The sequence below is a fragment of the Petromyzon marinus genome, chromosome 7 (genome assembly GCF_048934315.1).
Source record: "Petromyzon marinus isolate PM22_M1 ecotype Great Lakes invasive population chromosome 7, UKy_Petmar_22M1.pri1.0, whole genome shotgun sequence".
NCBI lineage: Eukaryota > Metazoa > Chordata > Hyperoartia > Petromyzontiformes > Petromyzontidae > Petromyzon > Petromyzon marinus.
The window spans coordinates 652,697-680,137 of NC_133673.1; the positions used below are offsets into that span (position 1 = coordinate 652,697).

Consider the following 27,441-nt stretch of genomic DNA (forward strand, 5'->3'; position numbering starts at 1 on the left):
CATTTGTTGGGTAAACTGTTTTTCTATTACGGTGTTTGCGTGCCCTCGATGTGCTTTCGATCCTAACTAGTCAGAAGCAGTTGAACGGCAGCAAGCACACATTGAAAGGGAACTGTGGAGAATCCAGGATGTTATGGGAGGCTTGCAAGCAAGCGAGGCAGAGACCGAGACAGGTAATTTCACACCAGTGCGCATTGTCACTGACTTTAGTTATATAATATGGTATCGCCAATGCTGTTACATATTATTTGTTGTCGTGATTTGCTGACCTGCCCATCCTGGACATTTGTGAAAAAAGAGCTTCATAGCTTATCGGATTCCTTCCCCCGTTTAAAAGAGTGATTCTGATATTGTATTGTATGTGTTCAAATATGGTGAAACGTAGCCGTCATTGTTTGTGATCGACAATAGCCGGGAATTTGTGAGTCTGTCCCTGACATCAGAGACACAAGGGTCAACGTAAAAATAAAAACGCATATTGAAAAAAAAATGCAAGTTAGGCGACATTGAAAGCTTAAATGTCAATGTTGAAATGGTCTGGTTTTGCCTCTTAGCAGTGGCACAGTACAGCTGCACACTGCGATGTCATCATGTGGTAACATTGGTGTGCGTAAAGATAATATATGACTTAATATTTAGCCAGCCCAGCTAAATGCGAAATCTCTCCGTGGCTAGCCGAGGTTTTACTCTATACACACGAATATGTTTATATGTATAGGAAACCATAAAAGCAATGTGTGTTTGTACTTTAAACACTAAAATTTAAAGCTTATAACTGTGTTACACACAGATAACTATTTATTAGGGAGGACCGAGGACAAGGAAAGACCTTCAAACCCCCTGCTGCAGCGAGCCAGAATGCCTTCACTTCCTTCTACTCCCCAACATGTCCAACAGGTATGGAATGCCGGGGAAAAAACCCTCGCTTAATCCATAGCTTTAATCCATAGCAAAAACAGTTCCTGAACGAGAATTGTAAGTTGGCTGGATGGATGGTGTTGTAACTGACACAGCCATCTCAATATGGGAAGGTTGTGAGTTGAAATATGAAGTTGTGAAATCGTGTAATAATTACTTTTCTGGGAGCGCCACGCTGAGTCTGAAGACTCCCTTCCGGGTTGTCCTGCATCGGGATATTTGGTGAACACCAGTGCCAATGTTTGCTCTTGCATCCCACTGGGATTTTTGCACACAGCGTTGGTGTACGGTGCTTTTTCAGGAATATTTTTGCTGTTTCTGGATTTTCTGTTTGCACAGTCACACAGTCACTTTAAGATGTTTTTCTTGTTCGTGTTTTTTGTTTGTTGCGGTTGCACCCGATTCAAGAGCCGAATTGCTTCCAGGGCTATACCTAATAATACATTTTATTTGTGAGCGCTTTTCTGAATACTCATAGACACTTTCCATAAAATCATAAAAGCAGCAAAAACAACATCAAATGGTAAAAGCACTAAAAACACATAAAACTTAGCTAAACATTAAAATCAATTTTAAAAAGGTGAGTTTTAGTCAATAATTTGAACGCTGGAAGGTCGGTGCAGTCACGGATTTGTTTTGGGAGAGAGTTCCAAAGTGAGGGGGCAGCTATAGAGAAGGCTCTGTCGCCCCAGGTTCGATGCTTGGTCCTGAGAGGTGGAGTCAGGAGGTTGGCGTCAGATGAGCGAAGGCTACGGGATGGGTTGTGGCGGTGGAGCAAGTCAGTGAGGTAGGAAGGGGCCTGGTTATGAAGGGCTTTATGTGTGAGGAGGAGGATTTTGAAATGAATTCGTTGTGGGACCGGGAGCCAATGGAGGTTCTGGAGGACAGGAGTAATGTGGTCATCGGTGCGGGTGTGAGTGAGCAGACGAGCAGCAGAGTTCTGGATGTACTGGAGTTTATTTAATGTTTTGGTTGAGGTGCCGTATAGGATGCTGTTGCAGTAATCGATTCTGGAGGTGATGAAGGCGTGGATGAGGGTTTCTGCAGCGGAGAAAGAGAGTGATGGGCAAAATTTGGAGATGTTTTTTAGGTGAAAAAAGGCAGTTCTGGTGTGGGACCGGGAGCCAATGGAAGCTTCAAATCTAGAATTGAAGCAGTTCTGGTGATTTGTTTTATGTGGTGTTCAAAGGAGAGTTTATTGTCAAAAATGACTCCAAGGTTGTGACTTTGAAGGGATGGAGACAGGGTGAAGGTATCGACAGTGACGGAAAATCTGCGAATGGATTTAGTGATAGATTTGGGACCGATGATGATCATATCTGTTTTGTCGCAGTTAAGTTTAAGGAAATTGGTGTGCATCCACGATTTAATGTCAGCGAGGCAGTTAGAGAGAGTGGAGTGCGTGGCGGAGGTGATGGATTTGGTGGAGATGTAGAGCTGGACATCATCGGCATAGCAGTGAAAGTTAAGACCATGGTGGCGAATGACGTTGCCAAGGGGAAGCAGGTATAGTATGAAGAGCAAAGGACCAAGCACCGAGCCCTGGGGGACACCTTGGGACAACGGAGTGGTGGAGGAGGTGCAGTTGATGTGGATGAACTGTTGTCTGTCGGTGAGATAAGATTGGAGCCAGGAGAGGGCGGTGCCAGTGATGTTGAGGGTAGATTTGAGGCGAGAGAGAAGAATGGTGTGGTTGATAGTGTCAAAAGCTGAAGTGAGGTCCAGGAGGATGAGGATGCTGAGGTGACCAGAGTCTGCGGAGAGGAGGATGTCGTTGGTAACTCTAAATGAAACTGAAATGGGAAGAGACCCATGCAGAACACGGGGGAGGACGTACATCCTCGACGCAAAGAGGTACCTGTGTCTAGACTTGAACTCAAGTCCTTGTTGCTGTGAGGCAGCAGTGTGAGATCTGCGCCACCGTGCTGTGCCAGTGACACGCAGTGAGCACTCTCCAGCTGCTTGAGCACGAATCCTTTTGTGTGTTACAGACGCACGTCATAGCCTTGCTAAGTGCTCTATTACAAAACATTGGTCAACATGTTTTAATGTGGTGTGTTTGGGCATCTTATGCTTTACAATCAGAATATCCTTGTTTCTTTTGTACTACTTGAGAACACATTGATTATTCCCCTCCAAGGGAGACCGACGTTAACATACGGGGTAGAAAAAGAAGATCGGTTTGGCAGTGGTTTACAAGAACTTCAGGCAATAGCATAACTATTGACTCATTTATAGTTGAAGACAATGAACATCCAATGTGTAATGTGATGCATCATCAGTTCACGTATTCCAATCGGGTTTACTCCATCACATGCAAACTCTGACCTGCTTTATATTTTGGAAGATTGCCAGATGCCTTGGCAACAGATTTGATGATAAGTGCGTTGAGATCTCGTATTTAAAGTACGTCATAAACCCTCCTTCACCTGACGCGAGCAATTAATGAGCTTGTCACGATGAACAAAATCGCCAATTTATGACTGCTTCAGCAGTGCCAGCGGTAGCGTTGGAGGGCGATGTCACAACATTGTAATGGGTACGACATGAGATCGCTCTCCAGCGCACCACCGGTATGGTGCCACAGCAGTAATAATAAATTGGCAGATTTGTTCATGCGACAACTTTATTAATTGGCTTTGGGAGGTGGAGGAGGGTTTATGACACAATGTGACCCAAACAAACAAATCCATTGTGAATCGGAATATTGGTCATGAAAGCCTTTGTGTTCAATTTAAGTGTGTTGTGGTTTGTTACGTATTTACTTTGTACAAGCCTAAAAATAAGAATAAGTTTTACCCTTTCTGGCAATACAACAGGTTTTAAGATGACTGTCATCCAATGATGTAGCTGCTCACCCCGAGCTATAAATACTCTGATGCGTGCATTGTCTTTGTACTGTTCGCCTTTTAGTGTTCTCTGGTTTGATACTGGTCAGACTATTCCATAAAGAAGGCTGTCTCTGGTGTAGGCTAATCAGTTTCAAAGACAATGCATACAGTGAGGGAAAAAAGTATTTGATCCCCTGCTGATTTTGTACGTTTGCCCACTGACAAAGAAATGATCAGTCTATAATTTTAATGGTAGGTTTATTTGAACAGTGAGAGACAGAATAACAACAACAAAATCCAGAAAAACGCATGTCAAAAATGTTATAAATTGATTTGCATTTTAATGAGGGAAATAAGTATTTGACCCCTCTGCAAAATATGACTTAGTACATGGTGGCAAAACCCTTGTTGGCAATCACAGAGGTCAGACGTTTCTTGTAGTTGGCCACCAGGTTTGCACACATCTCAGGAAGGATTTTGTCCCACTCCTCTTTGCAGATCTTCTCCAAATCATTAAGGTTTCGAGGCTGACGTTTGGCAACTCGAACCTTCAGCTCCCTCCACAGATTTTCTATGGGATTAAGGTCTGGAGACTGGCTAGGCCACTCCAGAACCTTAATGTGCTTCTTCTTGAGCCACTCCTTTGTTGCCTTGGCCGTGTGTTTTGGGTCATTGTCATGCTGGAATACCCATCCACAACCCATTTTCAATGCCCTGGCTGAGGGAAGGAGGTTCTCACCCAAGATTTGACGGTACATGGCCCCGTCCATCGTCCCTTTGATGTGGTGAAGTTGTCCTGTCCCCTTAGCAGAAAAACACCCCCAAAGCATAATGTTTCCACCTCCATGTTTGACGGTGGGGCTGGTGTTCTTGGGGTCATAGGCAGCATTTCTCCTCCTCCAAACACGGCGAGTTGAGTTGATGCCAAAGAGCTCTATTTTGGTCTCATCTGACCACAACACTTTCACCCAGTTGTCCTCTGAATCATTCAGATGTTCATTGGCAAACTTCAGACGGGCATGTATATCTGCTTTCTTGAGCAGGGGAACCTTGCGGGCGCTGCAGGTTTTCAGTCCTTCACGGCGTAGTGTGTTACCAATTGTTTTCTTGGTGACTATGGTCCCAGCTGCCTTGAGATCATTGACAAGATCCTCCCGTGTAGTTCTGGGCTGATTCCTCACCGTTCTCATGATCATTGCAACTCCACGAAGTGAGATCTTGCATGGAGCCCCAGGCCGAGGGAGATTGACAGTTCTTTTGTGTTTCTTTCATTTGCGAATAATCGCACCAACTGTTGTCACCTACTCACCAAGCTGCTTGGCAATGGTCTTGTAGCCCATTCCAGCCTTGTTGTAGGTCTACAATCTTGTCCCTGACATCCTTGGAGAGCTCTTTGGTCTTGGCCATGGTGGAGAGTTTGGAATCTTATTGATTGATTGCTTCTGTGGACAGGTGTCTTTTATACAGGTAACAAGCTGAGATTAGGAGCACTCCCTTTAAGAGTGTGTTCCTAATCTCAGCTCGTTACCTGTATAAAAGACACCTGGGAGCCATAAATCTTTCTGATTGAGAGGGGGTCAAATACTTATTTCCCTCGTTAAAATGCAAATCAATTTATAACATTTTTGACATGCGTTTTTCTGGATTTTTTTGTTGTTATTTTGTCTCACTGTTCAAATAAACCTACCATTAAAATTATAGACTGATCATTTCTTTGTCAGTGGGCCAACGTACAAAATCAACAGTGGATTACATACGTTTTTCCCTCACTGTATATTATATTTACAGAGCATGTTTTTGCATATTCACCACAAGTACGTGTGGTTAATGCCGATTTGATTCGTTCCAAAAGGTTTATATTTGGTGTTTGAACATCTTAATATTTCCTGTGGTATTTGCGGAAAGGGTATAACCTATTCTTATATTTTCATACTTTGATACTGGCAAAAAGGCCCCATGATACTATAAGCCTAATTACACTCTCACATGTTGGAATTATCTAAAGAAACCTTGACACTTTAGGTCATATTTATCTCTTGCTTATATCTGAATATATTGTATGACAATAACCTTTGTGGCTTCGTGAGAAGTACCATTGGAACAAAGCAATACAATATTGTATACGTAATATACGCAGGTGACTTTCTGTACAAATACAGGTATACAAATGCTTTAACGTTAAATATTGACTTAACAAAATGTCATAAACAATGTGTTGTATGAACAGGCAAACATTCATTTTCTGATACCAAAACTGTGCATGTGATCTATTTCAGTTCCGGAAAATGTCCTCTCTGCCTTCGCACTCTTCAAGTTGTAGTCCAGTGGGGTCGCTCTCTCCAGGAGACTCTCTCAGCGAGAGCATAACCACCCCGCTCCAAAGCGTCAACACTTCCCCAGCCTACATGGCTCACGTGCCACTCCAATCCTACATCCTGCCTCCACAGTCTCATACCCCAGAGCCGCCACCTCAAAGACTCCTTCAGAACAGCGGCAGAACTCTTTATGGTGCCAACATGTGCGGTATGCCAGGTCAAAGCCGTTACGGTGGAAAAGCGAATGCCGAGTCAATGTCTCCGTCGGTGCCTGCTGCTCTTCACGGCAGCGCTCACTTGTGGAAACCCACCAGGAGACACAAAGCTGTCAGCCAGCCATGGTCAGCAGAAAATGCCAACAAACACGTGCTGGAAATGGGCGTCTCTTCTAGCAGTGACAGAGTAAGCGCGAGCGGTAGGGTTGCTGCCTGCCTGCATCTGATCCAGGCAGTTTGAGACTTGGTACCTGTCATGGTGTCGCAGGAATTCGTAGCGAGGTCCGGTGGAATTTTGTTGAACTTTATTACACTATACTGCACAGTTTCGATAGACATAAACTGACCGATAAATATATCTGGGTTTGGTCAACAGTGGAAAATGTGGCAACCTAGTTGAGCATCCATAAAACAATGTTTAATATATGACACACTTAAGTTTAACACATAGGTTTTGTTAGCCAATATTATGATTTGTAATTTATTTTGGTTGAGGCCACGTAATGATCTGGTCTGATATGTTTGTGTTGATGGTGGAGTGTCTTGACGCATATTTGGCCAGATCATTTTGTGGCTAAATCTTAAAGTGGCCTAAATTAATTATGAATTAAATTATTAAGTTGAAGGCTTACATTTTTCTTCAGTTATTCTGCATTATTAGACCCTCCATTTGTTTTATTCAAATGTCATATATAATGTAATTTAAACTACAACAGTCTAATTTAATGCTTGCGTAATGTTTATTGGAGACTTCATAAACCGATTTAATTATCACACCAGGTTATCTTTGAACTTCAGAAATAGAAATCCTTTTGACGGGAGGGGAAGGGGTGGGGGGTCTCCTCCCCCACCCGACCCTGTATCACATGTCCCCCCGGACTCAGAATCCTCAGCGTCTTTTGGCTTTTGTGCTAGTGCTGTGAAGTTTACACGAGCTTGCACATGAGGTATTATTTTTTACTTCGTTCTTCTAGACAGGAGAGTTCTACATTTAGCTTGGGACACTTTCTGTTATCCCAAGGGAGTGCGGCTTTTGGCTGCTACACCGCGACTATGTCGGCCAGGCGTAGCCTGCCAGCTGAAGTTATTGGCTAGGACTTGCTAGCCACCTTCACGCATCCACCCGAAAGATATTACCGCACGTGTTGTTGTACCGAGTATGGGGCTAAACTTATCGGGAGTGACCCACACTTGTCATGTTTTCCTTTTGTCATGGTGTTTCGTCCAGTATCTCGATGAAGTTTTGATACTATACGGGCACCAAGCAGGCTTTGCTTCGTTCGGTTCGACTCGTGGTGGACGCTTTTCATTACATCCGGTTGCTTCTCAACGATGCAAAATGTCCTCTTTTCCCCTCTTAGTTTCCTTATGGCATGGATGCAGTGATGGGCATGGTTCCAGAGCGAACGTTTATGACCCAGTACAAGATGGCAAAGTTGCGTTTAGGGGCGGCCAAGTCGCTAGTCGCCAACGGCGGCTCTACCAGGTCGCTCATTGTGCTTCTGGGTCACGTGGCATCCTTTGTACAGGTCATCCCCTGGGCTAGGCTTCACATGCGGGCCCTTCATTGGTGTCTGTTGGACCAGTCGGGCCCTGTAGAGGGTCTCACAGGATACTTTGTCACTCTCTCACTCGATGTTGTTCAGGACCTCCATTGGTGGACCCAGGCAGAACATTTTTCTGCAGGGAAGCCTTGAAGAATCAAGGAGGACGTGGTAGTTGAGACCGATGCCATTTTATTTGACTAGGGAGCTATTTCTGGCAGCGTTTGAATTGTGGATCATTCACCTGACCTGAGCCTGGTTGGTTGATCATGTCACAGGCAAGGCTGTTCTGCACTGTGACAATACCACCACTGTCGCAATAGTCAACAGGCAGGGATCTCTTCGACATGATGCTTTGATGTGCTAATCACCTGGCCTTTGTGATGTATGCCACGTGATACATTAAAGTCTTCTCCCCTGAACCAAGCAGCACGGTATCCCCCTCTAAGCTCATGTTCTGGCTGGCAAGGCAAGTGTAACTGCCTTCTTCTTACAGTGAGGGAAAAAAGTAATTGATCCCCTGCTGATTTTGTACGTTTGCCCACTGACAAAGAAATGATCAGTCTATAATTTTAATGGTAGGTTTATTTGAACAGTGAGAGACAGAATAACAAGAAAATCCAGAAAAACGCATGTTAAAAATGTTATAAATTGATTTGCATTTTAATGAGGGAAATAAGTATTTGACCCCCTCTCAATCAGAAAGATTTCTGGCTCCCAGGTGTCTTTTATACAGGTAACGAGCTGAGATTAGGAGCACACTCTTAAAGGGAGTGCTCCTAATTTCAGCTTGTTAACTGTATAAAAGACACCTGTCCACAGAAGCAATCAATCAGATTCCAAACTCTCCACCATGGCCAAGACCAAATAGCTCTCCAAGGATATCAGGGACAAGATTGTAGACCTACACAAGGCTAGAATGGGCTACAAGACCATTGCCAACCTGCTTGGTGAGAAGGTGACAACAGTTGGTGCGATTATTCGCAAATGGAAGAAACACAAAATAACTATCAATCTCCATGCAAGATCTCACCTCATGGAGTTGCAATGATCATGAGAACGGTGAGGAATCAGCCCAGAACTACACGGGAGGATCTTGTCAATTATCTCAAGGCAGCTGGGACCATAGTCACCAAGAAAACAATTGGTAACACACTACGCCGTGAAGGACTGAAATCCTGCAGCGCCCGCAAGGTCCCCCTGCTCAAGAAAGCACATATACTGGCCGTCTGAAGTTTGCCAATGAACATCTGAATGATTCAGAGGACAACGGGTGAAAGTGTTGTGGTCAGATGAGACCAAAATGGAGCTTTTTGGCATCAACTGAACTCGCCATGTTTGGAGGAGGAGGAATGCTGCCTATGACCCCAAGAACACCATCCCCACCGTCAAACATGGAGGTGGAAACATTATGCTTTGGGGGTGTTTTTCTGCTAAGGGGACAGGACAACTTCACTGCATAAAAGGGACGATGGACGGGGCCATGTTACCGTCAAATCTTGGGTGAGAACCTCCTTCCCTCAGCCAGGGCATTGAAAATGGGTCGTGGATGGGTATTCCAGCATGACAATGACCCAAAACACACGGCCAAGGCAACAAAGGAGTGGCTCAAGAAGAAGCACATTAAGGTCCTGGAGTGGCCCCACCAGTCTCCAGACCTTAATCCCATAGAAAATCTGTGGAGGGAGCTGTAGGTTCGAGTTGCCAAACGTCAGCCTCGAAACCTTAATGACTTGAAGAAGATCTGCAAAGAGGAGTGGGACAAAATCCCTCCTGAGATGTGTGCAAACCTGGTGGCCAACTACAAGAAACGTCTGACATCTGTGATTGCCAACAAGGGTTTTGCAACCAAGTACTAAGTCATGTTTTGCAGAGGGGTCAAATACTTATTTCTCTCATTAAAATGCAAATCAATTTATAACATTTTTAACATGCGTTTTTCTGGATTTTTGTTGTTATTCTGTCTCTCACTGTTCAAATAAACCTACCATTAAAATTATAGACTGATCATTTCTTTGTCAGTGGGCAAACGTACAAAATCAGCAGGGGATCAAATACTTTTTTCCCTCACTGTACGTACGGCTGCTGATGTAGATTCAGAGCGATAACTACAAAATTATACTTTTAGGTGGTCAAGCCAGATAACCGCGTCAGGAGCAGGGAACTATCATCGCTGTGATGTCTCCTTCGTATTTGTGGACCAGGCTTTGCGTTGTGATATGTTGTACGGTCTCTGTTCTGGATGACCACAGTCACACTATTGGAGAGTTTTTAATTTTCCATTTGTGCATCAGGTATCCACATCTGCCATGGATTGTGCAGTTGATCAAACCAGGGATCTTCTACGTTGAGTCTTTCACATGGTGTTTGTGAGTTCTTTTGAACTCCATTCGGCTCCCCAAGCTTCATCTGGGTTGAACTCGCATTAATCAAGGTTAAGCGCATGGGTCGAAAAGGGCTTGCGTGACTTCAAGCGATGATGAGGGATGTTATTGAGATCCTGATGAGTGGGAAAGTGACCGTTTTCTTCGATTCGCAGGACTTCCTGGAGGGATGCAGCGTTGTGGTGGATGGGTGGAGGAGAGATGTGGTGACAGCATGGGCAGCCAGGGTGTTGGGGTCGACTTGAGACTCCAACACCTGCCTGAAATGACTGGACCCAGCCGAATGGGCCTTACATCTCCACAATTTTTTTCGGGTTGTCGCCAGGTTCGGCAAGCCATCAATTGACTAGTTCGCATCACCAGACAATGCCAAATTAGCCCAATTTGCATTCTAGTTCTGGCAGTCCAGGCATGTTTTGCCACAGATACTCTGCCACTGGGACCACGAATTTGGCCTCCGTGTTCCCTCTGTTGTCCATACTCCCCGAAGTGCTGGAGAAGGTGGTGGAGGGCAGGGCTCCACCTGATCTTCATCGCATCCAAATTGGTCTGGATGTCCTCAAACTCATATTGCCTGGTTCTGCTTGTTGCTCACCCTTGGCCCCTGATGAGGTGGCCCAACCTGTCCCAGCAGGGCATATGGTGCCAAGGCATCCATTCAGTCTTTGGGTCTGACTGCACGGTTGTTGAGCAGCGCTGGTTCTGCCGCCTCAGCTTGGATGTTGCAGTCAAGGATCTGCTCCTAAAGCCCTGCCAGTGGCATTTTCACCAGTGGTATATGCGATGCAGCCTGAGTCACGCGTTTTTTGCCTCCGTTGCCAGATTTCTGTTGGGAAAATTTCCACAAAGGGCTTCTCTAGATCAGGCTTTAAGGTCAGGTCCTTTGAGAATGTCGGCCTTCCTTTCCAAAATCCACGACAGATTGCTGGACTCGTCAGGCATTTTTACTCATCCTTTTCAATAATTTAAGAAGGAGAGACCTGTATGTTCTGCGGTTTCTGCCTAGAATTACATTTGGTTTCGAATTCACTTCGCGAGCCAACATGGCTTCATGTGATGAATAATGTTTATTGCTGATCTTCACGTGAATCCAGAAAAAAAAATTCCCTTCTGCCCCGGGGCCCTTTCATTCCCATATGCAAGCCACTTTCCATGGGTGTGGAGCTTCATTCGGGATCTTTTTATCTGAAGCGTTCATCTGCTTAGCAGAAGTCTGACCAGTTATTCGCTTTGTCAGCCTGGGGGCAAGCGAAGTGAACCGGCTACCAAAGAGCGTATTGCAGCTAGGTTTCGAGGATACATCCAAGATTCATATATGCTCAGAGGCCTTGGCCACCTGGCATGTTGTGCTTCTCATTCCACTCACAGCATGACTGCGTCTTGGGCCACTAGGGCTGAGGGGCTGAGGTTCCATTGACCTGAAATGTGGAGCTCCCCCCATGTCTATTCCAGGCATTATCGCTTGGACACTCTTGGTTTCGCAGGAAGGTCTGTTTGGCAGCACAGTCCTTCTGTTGTCGTGGACCACTAGTATTCTTTGGGTCTTTCGGTAAAGTCACGTATATATGAATTCCTGCAGTCACGAAAGCTTTAGGTCAAGATTTGGACCACCAGTAGTTATCTGTGCTCCTCTGTTCTTTGATTTATTACGTTGTTTACTCTTGATACTTGTTTTTTTTCCAGCTCCGTCTTGTTTTCCCTTTAACATGGATTGGGGTGGCAGCCGCTGAATGAATTAAACAGGGCAGCACTACCACGTTAATTCCAGTTTTCAGAGGCGGCCACCACTCTGCTCCACTTCCTTCTTGCCCTCAAAAACTAGGTCCTATGGTGGTCCTTTTTTGGTCCTTGACTCATGACTGGGGTGTCACGGGATTATGTTCTACGTGCAGGTCGCTGCGTGTCCCTGGATCGTGTTGCTTTGCTCAAACATCACTGAGTATTCTACGCTAGGGGACATGTGATACAAGGCAGTGGGGGGCGGGTGGGTCCTCCAACAGTCAAATGCTTTTAGGTTTCTGGCGCTGATTCGGGATGAAGTTCAAAGATAACATAGCGGGGCTGCCGTCGCCTCTGAAACTGACTTGATGTGAGCACGAAAGTCCTGTATCACACCGACTTTGATTTTACTCTCAGCAACAAAAGCCACCTACAGAGAGCGATTTTACATAATTATGATGCTCAACGTGAAACTTGCAAATTTTACATTAATGTAGAGTTGATTTGATTTGACACAATGGATAATCCCATTTAGTCAGTTGCCCGGCTATTTTACAAGGGAAGTCCTCGGTGCGTGAGCAGAGCAGCAACAACTTTAACAAAAGGCAAAAACATGAAATGTTGCAGAGAACGAGTTCAGGGTCCTTCAGGAATAATGCACAACGAACAAACGAGGTATTTGACGGGCGTAAAAAATGAAACACGCAAATAATAAAATAACCGTGCAAATATATAATATCACAGCAGGAAGTGCCAGAAAAAATGTTAGGTACTGGTGTAAGGAAGCTCCCTATTTTAGTATTAACAGTGACAGAAACAACTTGTGGTCAAAACCCGGTCTGAAGAATTCAAGAGTACTAAAAATGCTTTTACACCTCCGATTGTTTTCAGTGTGTAAGGTAGACTGGAATACAAATATTTTAATACAAAGAACTTACATTTGTCTACATTTGTCTAGAGGTGAACGCCACAGATGGTTGCCGTTGTATTTTCTAGCCAAACTGGCCTCACCATTAAAATTATCACGGTGGTTGATTTATTAGGTTAAGAAATTATCATTACAACAATTTACCTCTGGGTAATTTATATTTAATGTGCAAACTGTAACTATGATATAATTTAGCTACAAACGTTACATCTATAACATCGTGGCATCGATATTCTCAGTGGTTTACTGTTTGAACACATTTTTTCCCTTTTTAATGTGAGATTTTACAGGAATATAATGGTGAATTTGGACTTTTTAAATTCATTTAAATGCTATTGTACATATGGAAGAAAAAAAAACCTCACAATCTTCACCATTAGCAACTTCTTATCACGGAAACATATGATTGGAACACTCCCTTTCCTCACAACACATTACCCGAAACATAACCTAGAGATCTCCGAAGCATTGATGCAGCAGACTTGATAACACAGGTGGTGGGTGAGGTATTCTTGATCTGTGCTGCTACCAGTTGTCCCTAAGGGTTTCATTTGAAATGGATATTCATGAACCTGATCCAATACGTCCCCTATTTAATTTTGATTTGATCCTCAAAATATGTTTGACGTTTTAGGAGCCACGTTTATGTTTGCATTTTTGTTTGGCTTCCCTTTGTCCCCGTACCCCGCACCTTCGATGAGCACGGTTGGCCACCTACAGTGCAAAAGAAGTTCAACATACATACATACTTATACCTGTCAAGCCTTTATAAGTGGCTCCTACTTTATTACAGACCAATTCAGACCTTATTGGTCACCCCGTGCCCTTATAAATCTCAACGTTCATCCTACAAAATCCCTTCACAAGGTAGAAATACAACCAAATAGACAAACAAAAATGTGCCCCTATTGAAACGGCTGTACACAGTATGGACCTGAAAACTCAATGTTCCTTTACAAGAATACGGGCAAACCGTATGGGTTGACAGGTATGCATACTTGTTTTCTCACAATCCCACTTGAAAGAGAATCGCTGATGTCTTTCCCGTATTAAGTTTCCATTCTTTGGGTTGTAGGAAAATGTAATTTCAAGCCTGTGCATCACCCAATAATACTATGTAACTACTGCAATTGGAAAAATGTTGGAAAAATTATGGTTATGAAATACTTTTGCTTTTCTAAAGTGATATATCAAATAAGGTGGTTTTAAATTAACGCGATCCATGCGGTTCCTGTGTGGACATGATGCAGTTTCTTTGCTATAATTGTACCTAATTATAATGTTTTATTTTTGTACAGGAGAGGCCTAAAAGTGTCTCGGACACTGGAGCTATTGTAGGTTCCTCCAGAAGCAATAAGATGAGTGCGGAAGAGCAACTGGAAAGGATTAGGTTGCATCAGCAGATTGTGCAGAAGAACCGTAGAAAATCTCTGTCCACGGACCCCAGCCTTGAGGCTGAGATAAATGCTCTAAACATGTCTGTACCAAATGAGCAAGTCAGAAAAGACAGGCTTAGGATACCCAAACGGTCTGCCACCGTGGATTGGAGTGCAGGAAATCCCCCAAACCCACCAATGAGATCGGTGTCTATGGAACGGACGGCAGTCATTGGATTCAAAACTCCTCAGAGGCCAGAGTCCCTCGGTGTCCCCAAGGTGAGCAACTGCATGTTTTACAAACAGGGGAGAAAAAGTCAAATATTTTTTTGTCAATGTATGGTACTTTAATTTTCATTATCCTGAACAACTTAGAGGTGTTACCATTGTGATTTGGTGCTTTGTCATGAATTACGGTCGGCATAAAAAAAATAACCTTTGCATTTATATGGCGCTTTTAAATGTCTTGGCAACTCAAGGTGCCTTGCGTGTCACATCTCATGTCAAGCATTTGAAGGGCACTCACAGTGGCATCCACCACCATTGGGCAGAAGGTCACTCAGCACTGGCCTGCAAGAGGGCATTGTTCTGCCAGTAGGAGGCAATGATTATTATGTATTGAGTCATTTGCAGGTAATATTTTAAATTTGTCAAATTTGCACCATGATACTGGCACACAATGGCCTACTCTTGCAAATGATTAACTGTGAATAACCGAACTAATAATCAATATCCATTGTAATTTATGACTACATTACCCCCCCCCCCCCCCGCCTCTGGGCTTCGTACCTGATTGGCACACAAGTGACGACATCATATTTATCCCTCTATTTAAGGCCGAAACAGGAAGATTGCTCCACAATTCTGGCTGTCGCCTGATGAGGCTGGTTGTAATTACCGGCAGAATGTCATACTCAAATTTTAAATGCTGTGGGTTTACTCTCCAACACACCGGTGTGCTGAACTAGTAACTCATTGGCATGTATTGTTTTACGTGACAAATCGTACTAATTGGCTGTGTCGGGTGGTGGTGGGCTTTAATGACAAATTTATATATTTTACAACTAAATATGTATTCGTAACAAAAGTCATTGGTTAATGGTTTTAATGGCAACGTGTTTATATGATTCAGGTTTGAACGTTAAGTACAGTTACATGCACGGCTCAAAGAGACGTTATGTCATTGAAAGTAATAAGGGTGGCATGTGACGGTGGGACTGTGACATGTTGAGTGTGACCCTCGATGTTTGCAGGTTCGAGGAAAGCAAAGGGACGACATGGATATCAGTGCGCTGGAACAGGCAGTGAGGGCAGCTGATGCTACAGCAGTCGAGACCCCTGCGCAGGAAATAGCTCGGCTGCGTGCCGAGCTGGAGGCTGCGGATTTCACCTTTCAGCATTCCGACAGCGTAAAACCCTCCGCCTGTCATTGCCAGCCCTCAACATTCTTGCGCCATTTAAACATCTCACCACGGTGACGAGATGTTCAATACCTCACCTGGTATATAGGAGGCCGTGGGTTCGATCCCAACCCGTGACGCCTGTATGTTTGGAGTTTGCATGGTATCTCTTTGGTTGCGTGGATTTTTCTCCGGCCCTCCGGTTACCTCCACGTTTAGAAACATGCGTTTAGACTATTTGGCTGCTTTAAATTTAAATTCGATGAGCCACTTTGTTGACCTATTATTTGTGGCCAGGTCGCTTCTGAAAAAGAGATATATAGTTCAGTAGGCCTTACATGGTAAAATAAAAAAAATGTAGTTAAGTTTATACTTTAAATAAAAATTGTTTAGTTGATCCAGCAGCAGCGCCCTTCCACCTTGTTGCTGATCAAACCTTGCACTCTGTATCCTTCATTCCTCCTTGACACCACTAACCTTTGTGGCTAACCACAATTACATTCAGTTGTCTGTAAAACAAAAACATTGGTCATTTGCACAATGGCCCTGAACTAATACCTCACTTTAGAGTTAAAATAGCATCCTTGATGAGAAAAATTATTGTTCTAAGGAGCATTTTGTGCTTTTTCCGACAGGGAAAAACAAGATACAATATTTGATGTGTCCAGTATTCCAATACTTGTGATCGTTTAAATGTCTGAGAAATAATTTTATTACATTTTACTCTCCACTGCCATTTGGTTTATATCCATGAAGCGTACACTTTGTTGGCCACGTAAAAAAAATATATCAAAACGTATGAACGTTTTCCATTCCAATTGAATGAGCTCTTACTGCTATAATTGCTCCGATCCAGTACTCTGGAAAACTTCGATGACCAGGATTTTGGCATGTCCTGTTTTTGTTACTTAACGTGTATGTAATATATTGCATGCGCTGCATTGCTGTGCTGCAATGCATGCCCTCAGCATAACCACTCTGTGTTGGCAGCCGTGGAGTCCTGGGACGACGGAGACGCCAACGAGGGACGAGACCCCGGAACAAGATGAGCCCCCGAGCACACGGGAGCTGGAGGCCCGGCAGCGCAACGTGGACAAGATAAAGTGCATGCTTGCCAAAGCCAGGCAAGGGCATTTATCCACACTCCCAAAATACGCCCACTTATAACCATGTGTCAATTGGTGGACATTGTAACAAAAAAACTATAAACAATTCTTATTTTACCAGGTAAGGCCCACTGAGCTGTATCGCTCTTTTTCAGAAGCGATCTGGCCACAAATGATAGCTCAACGAAGTGGCTTATTGTGTGGAAATGTCTAGCCGCCAAATAATCTAAACTCGTGTTTCTAAATGTGAAGGGAAAAACCAGAGGACCCGGACAAAAATCCAAGCGACCATGGGGAAAACATACAAACTCCAAATATAGAGCAGGCATCAGGGTCGAGATTGAACCCATTAGCTCCCGTAAACCTGGCAAGATAGTTAACATCTCGCCACCACGGCGCCCCATTGTGATTTTAAGGGGTGGAAAGTTCACCACTCACAACCCCCACCACCACCTCTGGCAATTAAATTATGATTGCTATTCATGGTTGTGAATCGTGGCAAAAATTTGCAATTTTTTTAAGACTGAAAAACGATAGCACCTCTAGTGGCTGTCGGGGTGACGTGGACTCACTGCCATGTACTCTATTAACAGATATAAAAACAACGCTTGGAATGTGCGTCGAGCACTTCGTCGCAGTACACAGCAATACGTGCAGTCTTTACAAACGTAGGAAGTTTTAAAACTAAAAGCGTTAACTTCTCCAATATTTCAGATCTGATGTTTTGTTCAAAAGAATATGGGATGTTGCTGTGGTGTTATGGTTATCACACTGGACTTGCAATCCAGAAGTCTCCAGCTTGATTGAACCATCCTATCATAGCGGTTAAAGCAATGATACCAACAGTATAAATGTAAACATGAGTACAATCACAGTCGGTAGGCAGGTCGCACGTGGTAGGGTAAAGTGTGTACGATAATCGCTTGCATACATGATCAAATTTAGAGCTCTGATTTCGCATTTGGGGATGTGTAAGCTTTACAGATGCTTCGGTGGACTGGGGCATTTATGGCGCTTATCATTTAACGTGTGTTGATCGAATATAAAAAGTATATCATATATATGTTCACAACTAATGCCACTCCTTTGCTTTAATAGTTTTTACAATGTGACATCGCTGCCCAGTGGGAACGACGGAGGAGGGGTGGCTGTAAATTCACAGCTTTTGGAGCAGGAAAGGAAGATCACGCTGTCGTGTGCACTCGCAGCCGAGGCGTCCCGGCGCAGCAAGGCCCTCTCTGGTCGGTGGAGCCGTGCTCATTTCTGCCATCGTAATAGGCAACATTGGAGTCCATACATCCTTCTCAAACATTTTATCGCCTTAAATGAGCTTCATGGGCATAAAATACCAAATTAGCATGTGGACTATTGTAAATTGACTATATTTGTGGAATAATTATATTTATGCGAAAGCCTACGTGTTAAGCTATTTGTAAAAGGCTCAATAGTTAAAAAAAAAATACCAACGTATTTTAGATATCAATAGTTCCCATTAATAGAATGAAAAAACACAAATCTCTGTAAACATTTTGCATATTTTGCATAATTAACGCCCTATTGCAAATGTGACAAGGTGCCACTTGGTAATCACATTATTTGTGTCCCAAGCAAACCCTGATGTTATGGAAGGGATTATCAATCACAACACACAGCTGTAGTGTTTGGGCTGTTGCTTTTCAAATGCCAAAGGAAAATATCACAATGGACAGATCACCTTGGATGAGTGCGGTATACGTTCTATTTAACCGTTATTTTGCGTCTTAAGTGAATGTACTGTTTTTTATTAATAATTTTGTCACACAGCATGTTATTTTTTTTCCTTGTAGCCAAAATTACATCTCCTAAAAAGATGTCATCTCCATCGCCAGAGAGCCCAACCGGTGGAGGAGAGCAGTTTAGCTTCAAGTGAAATGTCACTGGTGAGGCTCACTGTGCTTATGGGTTACACAAATGCGCGTTACCAGAACTCAATCTGTGTGTTGTCACATGGACTTCACATGAACCTCTCCAGAGTTTGCTTGTACTGAATAAATTCTGCAGAAATCATGTATCCCCAGGGGGCCGTTGGGTTGATGGGTTTTTGTGGGAAATATTGTATTTTTTTGTGTGTAGAGACGAACGTATGAAGGATACGTATTGTTAAAGTAATTATAAGCAGTATTTTTGTGGCTCTCGTGAGTTTGCTAAAGACAGGCCGAGTAATTTATACTCTACAAGATATTCCGAAATTATGTTGTGGTTTACTATAATAACAAGTGAGCACAACCGTTTTCACCTCCGATAACATTAAGTTTTTTCTGCCGACAGGGGAAGGAATTCCAGAATGCCGATGGTGCCCAAGAGCAGCACAACGTGGATGTCACGTAACGAATTGCGAATGCATATTAACGCATGGTTTTGCCAAAATTGTGAGTTCACTAGGCCCAAATCAATCGACTATGACTGAATGATTGAGCCACTTTTAAAAGTATTGACATTTTTCATTCAGTCACTTGACGGCCTATAATTAGTTAGGGTCATCTTCTTATTGAGGCATAATGCGTTATATATTTGAACCACACGCAAATGTGTGTTTCATTTACCAATATCTAGAAGAGATATACATATTGAGTCAGAGTAGTATAAACTAGTCGGTTAATAACTGGATTTTGAATTTTAAAATTAAGGTAAATTTTTTAAAAAGCTTTCCAGTAATTCCGTTAATTAAAAAAAGCAGTAAATTAGGTGCGTTCCATATTCTAATGTTCATATTATACCAACGCATTTCCCTGATATGGAAAGTACTTGAAAACCATTTTAACAGATTCAAATCTGAATTTAAAAAAATGTTGCATTTGAAATAACATATTAATGCTCAGATGTGTTAGCTGCTGAGGGTGTCAGGGCTCCCTGACGTCACGTGTCTGGGTGTTGCAGTAGTATGTAGTCTCTTAGGACATTCACTTTGGTCATTAGTATTAGCATGGCCTTTACGAGCCCTAAATAGCCTTTTCCCATTCCCTATGTTTATATCCCCCTTTTTCCATGGACAACTTGACTTCATTGTATTTACATGTTTTTCTTTTTTAAAACGTGACTACATACGTTGTTGAACGCATCTTAACACGTGGGAGCGTGTCCAGTTTTAATGTTAACATTTTTTAAGTGAACGGAAGGGACACGTCTATGAAACTTTTCCATGGAATGAGGGGGACCTTTGCTCGAAATCTCATTGCATGCCCTTGTGTAGCACATTTGGGGTTGTGCTCATTACGAGCAAATCACAATGTGTTAATGCAATTATAAAATGTATGCAAATAATATAATAAACTCATACTTCCATGATTATGCTAACATTTTGGATTTTAGTATATCTCTTAATGATGTAAAATATATTTTTATTCGAATACCGTTGTAGTCTGGAAAGTATCGTGTCACACAAGATGAGTAACTTAATGATTAACATTCGTGAAAAGTATTTTCACCGTATGAGGCAATTAAATTGATGTCTGCATAACCACGTAGCTATAAAGTCCTCAGAAGTCTATTTACAAAGTATTGAACTAGTTTTTTGTTTTACTGTTGTACGTTAATTACTGCAAGCCATGAAACATTTTAACGGTGCCGAAGAAATATGACAAAACAAGGGTCTCGCAACACTATTAAACGGCCTCTGCGTAGAGGGTTAACCGCGTAACGCAAGCGGCACGAATACGTGCGATACATGCAATGCCCTCCAGTGGAGGCACGGGGTGATCAAACCTGAAACACAAAAAAAAACCCAATGATGTATAAGTGTAATTGCAGTAAAGTTCGACAAGCAAACGGGTATTGTAGCGCAAACGGCAATTTGAGTGGACTTTTGAGAACCTTGCTCCCATTTCGTGAGACGGGGATTGCGTTTAACACTTTGGGTGGTGGATAAACTGCTTTTCGGAAGCAAAAAAAGCAAACAAATGGTTGTGGACATATCTTGACTTATTTCCCTTTCTAACCACGTCTCCGTTTCTGTCAGTGGGGGGAGAGGATCGATCCATCGCAGGTGTGGAGTTGGACATCAATTTTGTTGTTTACTCACGCAGCAGTAGGACGAGGAGGATTGCCTGCTCAGAAATGGATTAACAAAAAAACAATTACGCGTATTTAAACAAAAAATTACAAACTGCCATTTGGCACGAGTTTTTAAATGAGGTTGTTGTCCAGAAGACATAGTTTTTTTTTACATTGGTAAATGTCTGGAACCATCATCTAAAACACTTCATATAATAAAGTTGCATTTTCCTCACATTTGTCGAATCGTACATTTGTGCAGTACTGTTGACTGTTGGTGCCATGTCGTTACTGAGGTAAAAGCTACCAGCAGTAAAGCTAACGGTGGATAAGAGTTTAGGCACATCACCGAGTTTTTGTTGCCTTTCTGCGACAGTTCAACATATTTGAACAATGTGAGAGCAAGGGTTACGTGGAGGTAGAGCTTATTTAAGCGCATGGTTTGTGACATGCTGGAAAGAGTCGTTATTCACAACGCCATAAACATATCCATTTAGTCTTCTTTGGTTCTTTCGGTAAAGTCACGTAGAATGAGAATAAAATAATAAATTGATAAAATAAAATAACACAATAATATTCTCACGACGTTTCAGCCACAACACAAGCGGCCTTCATCAGGTGAAGGGGACGAGACTGTCAGCGCTGTCCTCCAGACAGTCTCGTCCCCTTCACCTGATGAAGGCCGCTTGTGTTGTGGCCGAAACGTCGTGAGAATATTATTGTGTTATTTTATTTTATCAATTTATTATTTTATTCTCATTCTACGTGACTTTACCGAAAGAACCAAAGAAGATGAATCCTTGCAGTCACGAAAGCTTTAAATCGAAATATCCATTTAGTGTCTATGGTGTGGTGCGTGAGTTGGAAAGATTGTGGGGCGTAGTTTGCTCTGTGTCATCCAAATTCAGTAACGTTCAAGTAATTTTCTAATTTAAACCATGATATCCCACACAATGACCTACTCTTTTTAGATTGACGTAGCAATGACCAGGGAGGACTGCCGGAGTCGAACCGCAAACCTCTGCAAACAAGTGGCAAACGGTGATACCGCTGGGCCATATCACCGCCCCATTGTGCCAATGTAAAAAGTTCCTATGGACTGTATCTGGAAAAAAAACATTGTCTCATTAATAGTTGGATTCAAGCACTCTGTTCTGCAAATGTTAGCGATACCAAGGTTGGATATAATCGGGTCTCAATCTGCCACATGTACACTTGTGCATTTGTGTATGTGAGAAACCACAATTTTTTTTTGGAGATTGATGATGGAAACGATACTCATTTGTCCAATTTGGACTTTATATTTAATCAGGTAAGGCCCACTGAGCTCTATAAATACTTTTCAGAAGCGACCCGGCCACAAATGACCCTCTTGGCTCCTGGCAATAGAATACCCAACACTGCAATTCCACAAGAGGTCGCACTTTCTCTAGTAATGAGAATGCAGGGATTCCGCCCCGTTGTTGCTGTGGTGAAAAATCTTGCGTGAGTTAAAACCCAGGTCCGATGGTCGTCGAGTCAACTTCTCAACACTATTGGGTGGCTAAATGACTTCTGCTTTGGAGTAACTGGCCCTCGCCCTTGTGAAGGTGGAATTTCCACCACTCGCTTAGGGCTCTTATGCGAAGGTGGGCACCATGCGTGGAATCGGCACCTGACTCACAACTGCAACAATCTGCCTGGGGACAGAGCGACACAGTTGTGACGGTGAACGGGAGTCGCATCGAATCACGCGGGTCAGCTGCATCACACAAAAGCAATTCAAACGGAAGTTTCCGTGACGGGTACAATGCAGATGGTTCACGACGGTAAACCAAACGAGGATCTGGCCACTGAGTTACTGTTGCGTGGTGTTTAATACAGACAAGCCATCATTCATTCATCATGTACTAACCACTGCTGGATTAATGACCGTTCATTGCCACGTCCCGCTCCTGTTCATCCTCTCTCACGTGGGTCTCAATCTGAATTCCACGAATGTCCCATGTGCACGCGTTCTATCGCTGCGCTTCTTTCCGTTATTCGACGCACAAAAAGGGGAAGCACAGATTGGCTTCACGCGTGGCTAACGGCCCAGCCACGAGTCGTGGTTGATTGTGAAAATATTTCAACCTGTTAAATCCCTTGAGATGGAACATCCTAGCTTGCAACGGTGTCCAATGGCGTGATCGCTAATTGCATTTACGGTCAGCGTAATAGGCTCGTCACTTGATTAGCAAAATAAAATATGCGTATATATCCGTGCATCTCCAAATAAAAAAAACCACATCAAATAAGTGTATCTTATACAACCAATCAGACCCACGGCCTTGTGGGAGTGCATAATTTAAGCAGCAATGTTTCAAGATGAGCAAACTGTGGACTGGTTTCGACACACAGGGTCTCATCAGGCTTTGTTTTACTTGTCCCCGTGTTGACAATGCATGTTACATATCTCCACTAGATTATCTCTATCCCGTATCCTATCACAGCTTTACTTTAGTGCATGGTGAGTGTTCTGCTTGAAGTGTATAGCTTCGTTTAACAAGAAAATAGCCTTTCCAGCGTATTCCCAATATTACTCGGGCCAACCTTTGCGAGCTCTTGCTGTGCCTCATATCGTGGAATTATGCTGCAGTCATTCGAATTAAAAAAGGAGACAAATATAATGGGCTAACCGTCCAGCAGTAGATTAACAGTGATCACGAATTCTTCAACAACGGTGTTGAAGGATTTAATTAGCATCCCTATCGGCTATGGTAGACAAAATGGGCTTCATAATTGAGCCCATTGGTGATAAACCCTTGACCCATAAATTGTGGCATTTAATCTGACCTTTAGCATTCAATTACCTCGACAAAAACGAAACGAGATATTAACAAGCTTTCTCAATTGGGAGGCAGCAACTGCCTTGCTTTTACAAAATCTATTGCTCTTTAAACATTTTTTTATTTTGCCAGGTAAGGCCCACTGAGCTATATAGCTCTTTTCTAAAGCAACCTGGCCACAAAGAATAGCTCAACGAAGTGGCTTATTACGTGGAAATATTATATCAGCCAATTATTCTAAACTTGAAATTTTCATCCTAAATGTGGAGGACCCGGAGAAAAATCCACGCGACCACGGGGAGAGAGCGAGACACGCAAACTCCAAATATATACAGCAGGCGTCAGGGTCTGGATCGAATCCACGACGTCCTGTATACCAGGCGATGGAGTTAACATATTGCCACCACGGCGCCCAAATAATGTAATGACACTTCTCAGTTAAAGACTGGAGGTAACTTTTACATTAAATAGTTAATATTGATTTCATTTATGCAGGCGATTGATTATTAACAGGCTTCATTGTCAGTTTAACACGTAGATTTTCGCCACCAATATTCATAATACAGGTTTTTTTGGGTTATATCGCATATATTTGAATGTGTCGTTAAACTCGCCACCACCCAACATAGCCAATTAGTAAAAGCTGTCACGTGAACAGAACATGCCAATTCGTCACTAGTACAGCACATCGGTGTGTTGGAGAGCCAAGCCACAACATTTACAATCTGAGTACGACGTTTCGCCAGTAATTACGAGCTTCATCAGGCGACAGCCAGATTTGCGAAGTCCACCTGTATTATACATTGAACCAATTTTAAGAAATAAAACAAATCTGGAAATGTTTACTTTAAAGAATACATGTATCCAGTATTATATTCGAATAAGATCTTAATAGATACATTTAAAGCTAAATAGGAGTGATGAAATAAAATATGTTCACGTGAAGTGTCTGTTAAAAGTAAAATCTAGCTTTTAAATAGTGGGACTGTTCAGTGGGATTATATCTTGCCAGGGACTGGGGGGCGCGGGGGGAGTTTTATGTCCGATGTAACACCTATTCGGTCATTCGCGAGCCATTGTCCCAACACGTGTTGCGCGGAATTTGGGCACAAATAACTCGAGGCCCCGTGTGTAGCGCTGATCGCGCGTCTACACTTCGCTCGCTGCTCTTCACGTGCAGCCACGCGCATGGCCGCAGACACGTGGATACTTGTTTTTTTGGGTTTCAGGTTTTGCTGCAGTAATGAAATCATGAATGAATATTTGATAAAGCCAAGGTGCTAAATGTTTAACTAAACATGACACTCACTGGTTACTTAGTGTTTTTTTGCTCGATGCACGCACAGACACGCACACAGCCCGAATGTGAATGCTTTCGTGACAAATATCTTTGCACAAATGAGACATCTATTGTGATTAATTGTACCCGTGAATTTTACGTAATTAATTTACTCATAGCATTTAACGTCATCTCTGTTCAACGATTTCATCTAATTAACTTCATCTAAGCATTTCATTCGTTTGCCGAAGGGGAAAAAAATGTACCGCAGAGTTCCCATTTGTCAGCATGATGCACTCCTTGCCTACATCATTATCCATAATTGATTTTTTTTAAAAAGGTATATGCTATGAAAACAAATTAAGTCAGGACCTCAGTATAAAACTCATTTTGTAATTAATGAAAAAATGAAGGGGCTCCTAAATAATTTCTCCCCCCTCTAGTATACTTAATATTTCATTAGAACCAAGTAAAAAGCTTCAGAGAAGACATAGTTAAGACCTCATTAAGCCCAATCAAAAAGATCTGTCTATTGATCATTTCTTTTAGAGAAGCCTGATTGCTGATTCACTTCTATGATCTTAAGCTGATGTGTTTCAACCTACAGAGATAAAATGACCCCACTTAAATTTTCATCAAAGGAGGAAAAAAAAAACCCAGCGTGTAATAAAAACTGCTTTGGAGGAGAAAAGTTAGCCTAATTACTGCTTAGTTTGCATAACAGCCTGCAGAGACATGCAATTTTAAACATATCTTTGACAATGGTAATGTGGGTACAAATTTACAAAGCTAATATTGCCAAATGGAAATTATTAAGGCCAGAAAACACACACTACATCTCAACATTAACCGTCTCTTGTGAAAGTTTGAAAGAACTAATTTTTTTAAATGCACGCTTTGCTGTATACAGCGTTTCATATTTGTCAGACGGAAGAGGCCCCGTTTTTCCAATTACTTGAATTGCAAGCATCAGGCAGATGCACGGTACTACAACATCCCACCGACATTTGTATGAGAATCACAACAGCCTACCTCTGTACAACATAGCACACGCGTGTAATTCCATACACTATCTTGACCACGTTCGTCCACTGCCAATCTGCGGGAAGTCCACAATGGATGTCCTCTGCAGACAGAGATTATGGCCCCTGCCACGGGAATAGCCACGACTCATCTGGTGCCTCAATGGATATGAGGCTCCCCCCCTCCATACTCTCTCGCTTTTGAGCAGTGAGATCATTTAGCTTTTTTATTTCAGATCGGTAAGATGCAGGGCAAGCTGGGCATCTGTGCATAGTCGTATGGAACACAGTTTTAGTTTATCATATGCAAAGTACTAGGGAATAGTGGATAGAAGTGAGGTTCAGCATCCAGTCCCCCTCCTATTGATGCCCAAACAAGGTTCATTAAAATGTAGACCTTCAGTGGGATCAAACTCTACAAAAGCTCCACTCAGCCCTCCTAAGACGAAAAACCAAATTTAAATGTCCCCATGGCTCTTCTTATTTAACGAACCAAAATAATAGCCAAATTCGACGAAACAACCTTCCCCCAACTGCCAACGATGCCCCGCTGATAGCCATCAAATGTACAGACCACGCCTTCTGGGACTCTCCTGATATCAACACGTTTTATTTCTTCAGATGATCACTCGCTACTTTAATCACAATTCTTACACAAAACGAACACCTCACCCTCACCAGAAACATCCCTACTGGGGGCTGAGACCTCAAGGCCTATCCAGGCAGGCAAACAAATGATTCCACGTGTTTAATGTTACGGCAAACCGTACCGTTATAGCACCCCTCACACCCATCACTGCAGGTATATTTCAATAAATTGTAAAAAAAAAAATAGCCGCACTATAAGATCTGTGTGCAAAATTAAGAGGCAAAGAAGAAGAGTAAGCATATCCCCAAACTCGGAACTCGTTCATGGCTTCTCTTCCAGTGTGCGTTAATTTGTAAGATCTTTCATTCGAGTATTGAAGCAGCCCCCACCCCTCCCCTTAGTCATCCTTCCCCTAGAGCGTTAAACGCGTTAAGGAAGCAAACACGTGGCATAGGGCAGGGTCAAAACATAACACGTTGATACTCGCATTGTACTTCCCATGCATGCCCTCTGTGTATACCTGAATCGTTTGTTCAATAATATAATTATGGGAAAAAATGTTGACTATGTCAAACATTTGATAACCAGAATGCTGAGAGATTATCATCCTCTTCTCTAATGTGTTTCAGGTGCACTTGACACAGCTGGGTGGTGCGATTTGCTTTCTATTATCTGACTATTGGAAGCTTTGGGGAGACATTGACACATACATTGCTGATGCATTTCAAGGCTTCATCTACGTGTACCATGTCTGCACTGTGGAAAGCCTCTCCTCATATTTGCACTGCCTTCCGTCACACCAGCAATGACAGCAAACTCTATGCAGAGATCCCTCAATCCAGCATCCTGGAAGCACTCTCCAATGATTGACGGCAGCGTGCTTCTCCTTCCTATTTCATTGACTTTGGCATAGATTGCTCGATAAAGTATACACACACGCAATCTTTGTCAGTTGCAAAGCCTGCAAGAGCTACTTGTT

At 42.8% G+C, this 27,441-nt stretch overlaps 1 protein-coding gene across 18 annotated transcripts in view; it reads left to right on the forward strand.

Moving 5' to 3' along the window:
• The window catches only part of LOC116939822 (pleckstrin homology domain-containing family A member 6-like), a 126,363-nt gene extending 105,363 nt beyond the window's left edge, over positions 1-21,000 (forward strand). For 16 of the 18 annotated variants that reach the window (XM_076065193.1, XM_076065197.1, XM_076065199.1 and 13 more), the window contains 9 exons: positions 71-173; positions 791-897; positions 6,026-6,466; positions 14,153-14,509; positions 15,484-15,639; positions 16,621-16,754; positions 17,835-17,977; positions 18,563-18,655; positions 19,044-21,000. In XM_076065193.1, the coding sequence (XP_075921308.1) occupies positions 71-173; positions 791-897; positions 6,026-6,466; positions 14,153-14,509; positions 15,484-15,639; positions 16,621-16,754; positions 17,835-17,977; positions 18,563-18,645 (1,524 nt within the window). In that variant the 3' untranslated portion in view covers positions 18,646-18,655; positions 19,044-21,000. The remainder of the gene's footprint in view (positions 1-70; positions 174-790; positions 898-6,025; positions 6,467-14,152; positions 14,510-15,483; positions 15,640-16,620; positions 16,755-17,834; positions 17,978-18,562; positions 18,656-19,043) is intronic. The other 2 variants (XM_076065195.1, XM_076065201.1) reach the window with 2 other exon arrangements.
• Positions 21,001-27,441: the final 6,441 nt, after the last annotated feature.